Genomic DNA, 9,705 nt, shown 5'->3' on the forward strand with positions numbered 1-9,705 from the left:
ATGTGGACAATTTGGTGATGGACAGAGGGGAGGGAGTTTAGGAGGCTGGGTAAATGAGGTGCAGGGTTAAAGAAGTACAAATTAGTAGCTGACAGATGGTCAGATGGTCATGGGGATGTGGAGCACGGCATAAGATAGCATTTAACATGAATACATTGCCTAGGTGGAGGATCAGGGGAGGGAGGGAGCAATTGGGGGGATCGTTTTATGAGCTATATAGATGTCTAACCAATGCACTGTATACTTGAAACTAATTAAAATAAATAAATTTTTTAAAAAGTAGAGATGAAGTTCCAAGTAAAATGAGCATGTACCAGATATTCATTTTTGTTCTCCCTTTTATATGAACTTTGCACAGACATTTAAAAACAATTACAGTCATGAACCCTGTAACAACATTTTGGTCAACGGCACATACAATGATGATCTCATAAAATTATAACAGAGCTGAAAAGTTTCTAGTGTCTAGTGATGCTTCTGTCTAATCATAGCTCAACGCGTTACTTGCCTGTTGTGGTGATGGCATAAACAAACCTACTGCTCTGCCAGTAGTATAAAAGTAATTATATGTAGCACATGCAATTATGTACAGTACCTAATACTTGATAATGATAAAAAACAGCTATATTACTGTCTACGTATTGACTATACTATACTTTTTACCATATTTTAGAGTGTACTCTTTCTATAATAAAAAAAGTTTGCTGTAAAACAGTATTTCGTGTTACCCCAGCAGTGGCTTCATGCATCTTGTATTCGCAGTGTCTCTTAATTGCATCATTGTCTCTTGTGATTGATTTAACCTCATGTTGTTTTGTTCAGTAACATGCTGTGCAATAGGTTATACCATATAGCCCAGGTGTGTAGTAATCTATACCATTTAGATTTGTGTAAGTGCCCTTTATGACGTTTGCACAATGACAAAATTGCCTAGCAACGCATTTCTCAGAATATATCCCTGTCATTAAGTGGCTCATGACTACTCAGAAAGCCTCTGTCTGGTGAAGGTCAAGGATTCACATAGGTAAGGCCCTAAAATCCATGAATCTATAAGAGGCCCTCAGAATTCAACTTTTACAATACAACACAAATAATACGTGTTCATTATAAATAAGTTAGAAATGCATATAAACAAAAGGAAGCAAATTATAAAATCTTATCTTCCAAAAATCATCAACCACCGTTATCAGGCTTTTTTGCTTATGAATACATACAAATATAACATACATCTATTATTATAAAAAATAAACTCAATCTAATACTATTTTATAAACATTTTTCTACTGAATAATATATCATTAAATTCCTCCTTCATTATCAAGTATTGTTTTTACCATTTTAATGGCTATATTATATAGCTATAATATATGTTACTTCCTGTTGTCAAATATAAAATTGTTTTCAAATTTTCTGTATTATAAATATCACATTTGGATCACTATTTCAAACCTAATACTTTCTTACAATAAGGGATGATGATACTGACCAACTCATGACTATTTAAGAACAGAATGAAAAAGGAGCATGTTGGTCTAGGTTTTTTATCAAAGCTTAATGAGGATAGTTCCCATCCTTCATTGAATTGTTTTGAGAATCAAATAAGGGAACAGATGTGAAAGTTTTATAAAAGGTATAGCCCTCTACTGAGATAAGATTAGCCATGTGTCTTTATTTACCAAGGAGAAAAGCTCCACCTGGAATCATGTTATCTAAATCCCCAGGCTTGGAAGGATAAGGCAAGTCCTAGACAAGCCTAGGAGTTAAGCAAGAAGCTGTTCAGGATTATTACCCCCTTATCAGCCTCTTGGGGTTTCTAGAACCTTGACCTTCATTTCCATCCCTACCTCCTTTACCTTCACCCTCCAATCCTTACTTCTTCCTACCTCCCACCTCAAATCTAGTGCTCAAGCAGGAATTAGAACATTCACTGGAAGTTATAAATGGCTATGTCAAGTATTACCTCTTTCAGGGAAGTTGCATCTAACAGCCAGATAACACCTAAAGTTTAAGCTAAAAGACTAAAACCTTGCTGGCAGAATTTGCGTTGGCGCACCAGAATTTAAGTAATAGTGAAAATGCCTCATAAGCATTTACTTTTGCTACACGTAGGAATGGCCATGCCTAGTGATTTTCTTAGTTGGAGTCATTCGAAGATGGTATATATTTCATAAGTTATATAAATGTCTAGTCACTATATTGTACACCTGAAACTAATATAATATTGTACGTCAACTGTAATTAAAAATTATTTTAAAATAAAAAATAAGAATAAAATAAAATAAAATAGAACTTTAAGTTGTAATCAAAAAATTTCTGAAATCTGAGGAAATACTCTTCTCATTTTAAACATAAAGAATAAGTTCATTGCTACACTATTAAACAAGAATTTTCTAAATAAGAAAAAATCAAAATCACAGAGTTGAAGAAATGGACCATAAAAATTTGAAGTTTTATTATATTATAAAAACTATATAACATTAAATGGTATAATAATATTAAGTGAAAAAAGCAGAACAAAAAATTTTAAACACTATAGTTATAAGTATGTAAAAATGTGCACAGTTTGAATGGTAGAATCTGGGCTGAATTTTTTACCTACCATGTTTTATTCATATGTATATATATTTCAATTTATTTTTAAAAAATATTTATTAACTGCCTATAATATGCCAGAGACTGTGCCAAGCCTCAGATTTGCAAGGTGAAAAATAGCTCCTGTCCTCAAGGCATACACTATTGTTTTTTACAACGTTAATGAAAAACAGGTACATAAGAGTTCTTAAGGTTATGATAGCTTTGGTTAAAATACATGGCAAAAATAGCCTAAGAGACAGTCATGCTAAAGCTCACTGATCTTTCATGAAACTCACTTAGGAGAATAAATGTGTTAAAATTTATACATACATACATATATATAATTTTACATATACTTAAATGTGTGCGTGTGTGTGTGCGTGTGTGTGTGTGTGTGTGTGTGTGTGTGTGTGTATGTGTGTAGAGAGAGAGAGAGAATTATGCATTGCCTAACAATGGGGTTATGTTCTGAGAAATGGGTCTTTAGGCAAGTTTGTTGTGCGAACAACTCTTAGATTTATCCATTCTTATCTATCCTTACTGAGAGATGGGTTCAGAAATTCTTCATTCCTTCCCTGAATGTCTTCCATAGCCTCCTGGCTGATATTCCTACTTTCTTTTTGCCTCACTAATCGTCTATACTGCAACCAAAGGGATAACAATCTTCTTCCACAGTAGAACTTTTAGTGGTTCCACGTTACCTTCAGTATACACACCAAGTTGGTTAACATGGAAGAGACTCAAGTGCTTTCTAGTCTGGATCCTGCCCGCTTGTTCAACCTTATTATTTCCCCATTTCCTATCTAAATTCCAGCTAAGGGTTTTCTCCCTTCCCCATGCTTTTGCACATAGTGATCCATCTGCCTAGAGCACCCTTCCCTTGCTATCAGAAGCCACATGAAACCACGTGGTGCCTTTCTGCATATTACAAAGAGACACCTTATCTGGGAAAATGCTGCGAGTGTTGTCTTGGCAGGTAGATAAATAGCACTTCATGAGAAGAAATGACTATCTCGTGGTAATCAGAATGAAAACTTGATTTTGGTCCCACTTTTCCTCCCTCCCTGCCACCTATATATGGTGTACAGCTTGCACTACCTTCACGGCAGCCCGACTGTGTAGTGCCACCTGCTCCTTAATGCTAATGCCTTTATGTCTAGGTTGAGTAAATGCCCCTCCAATGTGCTCCCATGGTTCTTTGAACATACCATTAATCATAATGTTTATTCCATTATCATAATTAGCTTTTGGTTTATTTGAATCTCCACTAAATTGTATGCTCTTTAAGGAAAAGTTTCCCAAACAACAGTTCCCAAATTGATGCTGGTCAATGACATCATTTTCTCCAGAAATAAATTTATTTCCAGAAATAAAATAAGGACCATGTTTAGAGTTTCCCGTTACAATGAAATTTCTTGTATAGAAAAGCTGTCTTTAGTTTTGGATCAGTTTCTTTTGACATTTTAGTATTAAAACATTATTTATTTTACAAAAATGGATGATAAAAGATAGTGGCTTCTTTTATTGTTTAAGCTCCTTACTTGCCGAAATTAAATATTGGTAAAGCAATGCCAATCACTGAAGTTTTTGTTTGGTCGTTTTGTTTTTACTCATATGTAAAACCTGAACATATGGGAAACCACTGCTTTAAAATAAAGACTAACTCTCTAATCTTTATGTCCTTAGAATGGAATAAATAATCCAGCAGAGTAGGTGCTCCATAAATGTTGGTTGAATTAATTCCTTTATCAGTCAAAACTGAGCAAATATTTCAGACAAAATTACTAAGGTTTTTTTCATTGTTCACTTTGCTCATTTTTTTAAGTAACTGTATATAGCCACACAAAGCAATGAACAAACACAAAACCCTTAAAGATCATACAAGCCTACCCTTGGAAATACTATAGCCATGTTCTGTCAGGAACACACATTAGTTATGGATACTCCAAAGTGTGTACTAACCCAAGCTGTCTTCTAAAACATATGGAATAGTATGAGGCCATCTATAGTTTTCGCCAATGATGGAATTTCTATCTTGTACCTGTCAAAAATAAATGTGAAAGGCGTAATTAAATAAATCAGGAAAAAACTTATGAAACAATAGTTAATCTAGAAAAAAAATGAAGTTTAAAGTTCTCCCAGCCTGCCTAAATAAATTGCCTGTATGTGCGTGGCACATGTGCAAATGTGTGTGTACCTTTACTTTTATTGTATTAGAACAAAGTTTCTAGGAGGAAATCACTGATTTACACCATTAATTTTGTTGATAGAGTTGGGGAAGGAATCATGCAAAACAATTCAAAATATGATTGTTGGAAAACTGAACTATAAATATTCATAGATTTGTAGACTAGTTTCCCATACAAAAGATGAAAAATATACAAGGAAGTGATAGTGATACCTCAATAATCTTAATCTCACAATATCAGAAAGAGTCACACATGAGATAGGCCAGAGTTTTCAAAAAAATTTAAAGAATTTGTAGTTTTTATAGTGAAGAACTATCAACATTTTATTAATGTATTCATCTAGTCAACAATAAGAACATGGTTCTAGAGAATAGGAATCCACTGATAACAAAACTACCAAGGTTTTTACCTTCACGGAGCTAATGTTTAGTGGAGGAGACAAACAGTATGTAACAAAACAAATAAGCTTAAACAGACTACATTTAATTGTAGTGGAGGAAAAAAAAATGGCAGATGAAGACAAGAGTAAAGGGATGAGGAAGTACATTAGACAAAGTGGCCAGGATGGAACTCTTTGAAAGGGTAACATTTAAGGTTAAATGGGAATGATAAGAAAGAGCCAGGATTGAAAAGGACCCTGCAAAGATCATTTCAGGTGGAGGAAACAGAGGTTGCTCTGGTCTTGAGGTGGGAATATGCTTGGCATGGTCTGAATATGGTTTAAGGCCAGCAACCTAACGAGTTAGGAGAGAAAAGAAATGATTTAAGAGAAAAGGAGAGGGGAGGGGAGAAGAGAAGAGGAGAAGTAATGGGAAGGAAAATAGACAGGAGTTAAATTATGCAAGGTCTTCAAGGCTATGAGTAAATTTGGATGCTATTCTAAATGCAATAGGACGCATTTTAAGAGCTTCAAACCAGGAAGTGAAATGGTGTCATTGCCTGGTCACTTTGCTCTGGGGTACAGGGTCAGGGATAGGGTTTTTTCTTAGAGAAGGGCTTATATTTGAAATAGAAAGACAAATTAGGAGAAAATTGGATTATTTGAAGTATATGTTGCAGATAGAAATGACAAAACTTGCTGATGGATTAGGTGGCAGGATGAGGGAACGGGAAAAAGAAAAGGTGATTCCTGGATTTGTTTACTTATTCAGTGGCATAGAGTGAGGGAGTAGTGATGATTTTACTAAAAGAGAAGACAGGGGAAGGATAATTTGTATGGAAAAATCAGAGTTCATTTTAGGACACCTTAGGTTTGAGGTGTCTTATAGACATTCAAATGGAAGTGACGAACTGGCATCTGGCTAGACCCGTCTGGATCTCAGGGGAAAGAATGAACTAGAGTTATACATTTTGAGTCATCAGCATAGAGATGACATTGAAAGCCCTGGCGCAAGGTGAGATCCAGAAGGAGAGAGTTCCGATAAAAGAGCAGGCCCAGGACTAAACCTCAGACACTGAAGCTCTGTTTCTTTAGTTGAAGTTTACAGTGGGGGTGTGAGGGATGTCAGGAGTGCTCATGATAGCAAAAGTTTAAGTTCCCTTAAACTACATGTAAGGTACCTATATTCATCTGTGTGCCGTGATGGCTGGTTAAGAATCAGTACTCTTTGTGAATAGGTTTGGGAAGACCTTTATTTGGCAACACTATTTTTAGCTGTCAGGATAGAAATCACAAAATCTATCTCTTATGGGAAAAATCCTGTTCATTGAAGATGTTTACAAATTCAGTTTAACTTTGCTTCAACTAAATTGAATCAGTGAGGTTCTGTTTAAAAAATGAAAACATCCTATTGCTCCAATAATTAAAATCGAAAAGATCAATAAGACCAAAGCATCTATAGTGAGTGACGGTGGCTTTAACCACACAGAAATCTGAGTAATGGATGATGACAGTATTATATGAGTCCCTTACAATACAATGTAGTCATTGAATAACTGTGTCACCATGATTCTGTGCCTTTAGAGTTAGTTGGGCATAACTTAGCTCATGCCATCCAATCATTCTTAGATACTTTGTATTTTAGCTTGCAGTGATTAATAGAAGATTCTTCCTTGCATTTTTTCAACTCACCTCATCAAGTTTGATGTCTCCCTCAACAAGATCTAGGCCCAAATCTAAGAGGAAAGAATACAATTCATATTAGCAAATTGGATTCGAACTCCCTTAATAAAAAATGTAAAAAAAAATCTACAAACCTTTATTGATATCAAATATATCCTGGTCAATTCCACCATCTACATCTTTAAAGAAAATAACAAAGAAAAACACATTGAACATTATGTTTATGAAAGAAGTAAATATTTATCAATTACCAGATTAGAAGTAAGCACGGTTCTTTTGCCTCAGATAAGTGACTACTAGGTTTTGATTCAATACATAGATAGATAATGATAGATAAATAGATAGATGATAGATAAATAGATGATAGATAGATGGATAGATAGATAGATAGATAGATAGATAGATAGATAGATGATAGATTGGTTGGTTAATTGATTGATTGATTGATTGATTGAGAATCTCTCATAAACCAGGCTTGAGGCTATGGGGCTTTTACTTATATGATCTTGTCTTATTCATGTCTCTTGAATGCCAAATGACTTCAGGAACAAGAAATTGATCACTCCATATAATATTAAATTTAATTTGGAAGAGTAGGCTAGATGACTACATTAAATAGAAAGCAGGTGTTTAAATTTGGTCAAACAACCCAATCTACCCATATGTGTATATCCTTTGCTAGTAGCATATCTTGGAACTCTCAAGCAAAATTCCCAATTTAAATTTGAATTTCTCTTCTAAGTTGCAAAGGGGTAGAAAATATGGCCAAATCTCTAAGTGTGCAGCTGAATAGGATGAACATCAGGTTCATCTGATTTGACACAAAATAGCAAAAATAATAACAGCAAGCATTTATGGGATGTCTATGTGTCAGTCATTGTGTTTGGATTTTCCTATACCACCACCTATTTTTCTGCTGGGTATGTGGAACCTTGAAATAGGAATAAAACATTCCTCAATAAATGAAAACAAGTCACTATTTGATCAAAGTTCAGTGCAATTATGCATGTACTTAGCATTAAATGTGACCTAAGTTCTGTTCTGTTGTTTAATTATCCACATAACTGTCTTTTACTATAACTTAGAGCAAATCTCAAAATAAACTCACCAAAATTTTCTGGAATTGGCTGGGAAACAAACACATAAAAGAAGTTATTATGACGCCCATAATATAAATGGTTTTCTTAGTTCCAAACTATATGTAGCCATTTGTGGAGGGGTGTTTTCATTCATATTATAGTTACTTTATGACATATATCCAAGATGGTTAAATTGGAGTCTAAGATAATCTTTTTGACCAGAAGTTCTTCTCATTTCATATAAAAAATGAAACTGCTTATTACATAAATTTGAAGGTGAAAGAAACAAAAACCCAACTTCACAGATTCAAAAGGCAGAACAAAAAGACTGCAGCCCTCAATAAGTGTTCCCTTTTAACGCAATTTTCTAAAGGATTCACAGAGCAATGTTTGAAAATAATGATATATTCCTAGTGTTGAAATATTATTGTCATTAATCATTTAAAAAATTTTATTGAAGACTTCAATAATCATGGTTAACTTTCGTAGTTCTCCCAGGGTTCTGCCTTCAAAGACAATACCAAATGTTTAAGAAAAAAAAACCAGTGAATATACTTTGTGATAAAAAAAAAAGAACTTCCAAAAATAGATTTCCTACGAGTGATCAAATGAAACCCAGACTACATGCCCATTGGAAAAAAGTTAAGTAAACCTGAAAAGTTCTTAGTGTAGTCTGATAAAAACAAAAGCTTACGGGACTGATAAGGCAGTAGACCTGGGTTATATTTCTGATTCCACCAACTAATAGCAAATCAGTTCACTTTCTTGCTACCCAGACTATCTGTAAGATATGGTCAACACCGGCTTTGCATGGGTGATGTGAGGATTATATAATGTCGTGTGAAAGCACTTTTTAAACTGTAGTAAAATGTGACACAAATGTAAGGTACAATTTTATGTAAATAGAGTTTTCATTTCTAAATACTAAAATCATTTGGAACATTTAGCAAAGCAATGGAATGAGTTGGTTTGATGATTACCATATTTTTTTATAGTAACAAGGGCCATGGTGGTCTCACACTCTAGTCACACATAGGCACATACTCACAGAGGAATGCCAAAGTACCTACTGAAAAAAGTTATCAAGTGTTTTTATATAATTACAATTTTAATGTTATTAAGTGGTATCTCTTGTTCTCAATGCTCTAGTTCCTGTTCCCAGAATATCAGCTTAATATAAGAACTATTATTTTAAAATCACAACTAAAGGTTTTCCTCCGGGTATTTGAAACTTCATTTGTAACCTTGGGTTGGTTTGTGGTACGAACCACCTGCCACTCTAGAAAGATTGGTCTAAATTGATGAAGAAGCAGAAGAGAAATCCCATGCTACAAAATTTTATAAGTATTTGCTATGCCTGTGACAATCATCAGTCACTCCATTCGCGTCTCACGTTATTGTAACAGCAATATGAATCCATTCAGCAGTAAAAATGGAATTATTTTCAAAATTCATATTTCTCATTTTATAAAAAGAAAACTTGTTACACAACGATGAAACTGAAAGAAAAAGATAATTTTATGTCAACATCTCTGACTTTTTCTCTTGCAGGGCTTTGTCTTACGCCCTATACCCAACCTGCCCCTGTTCACCAAAAAGAAATGCTTTTTTTCATTAACACTTCACAATGCATAAAAAACAAAAAGTGAACAAATTTGTTCTGTAACAATCAGTATCAACTGCCCCCAATTTTTCTAATCGTTTTCTTCATATTGTTTCCTTACCAAGCCAGAAATCATGAGAAGAAAGGCGCAGAACAGAAACCAAGGCAGACACCATGAATCCATGCTGTCACTTCCTG

General features: G+C 34.3%; 1 protein-coding gene across 1 annotated transcript in view; it reads right to left on the bottom strand.

Annotated features, from left to right (window-relative positions):
• MEP1B (meprin A subunit beta) overlaps positions 1–9,691 on the bottom strand; it is a 24,966-nt gene extending 15,275 nt beyond the window's left edge. Inside the window, exons 1-5 of the mRNA XM_015595645.1 lie at positions 9,629–9,691; positions 7,934–7,952; positions 6,960–7,004; positions 6,835–6,878; positions 4,537–4,615 (exon numbers count right to left, since the gene is read on the bottom strand). Of these exons, the coding sequence (XP_015451131.1) occupies positions 4,537–4,615; positions 6,835–6,878; positions 6,960–7,004; positions 7,934–7,952; positions 9,629–9,691 (250 nt within the window). The remainder of the gene's footprint in view (positions 1–4,536; positions 4,616–6,834; positions 6,879–6,959; positions 7,005–7,933; positions 7,953–9,628) is intronic.
• Between the last annotated feature and the right edge of the window lie 14 nt (positions 9,692–9,705).

Source organism: Pteropus alecto, unplaced genomic scaffold (genome assembly GCF_000325575.1).
Source record: "Pteropus alecto unplaced genomic scaffold, ASM32557v1 scaffold146, whole genome shotgun sequence".
NCBI classification, from domain to species: domain Eukaryota; kingdom Metazoa; phylum Chordata; class Mammalia; order Chiroptera; family Pteropodidae; genus Pteropus; species Pteropus alecto.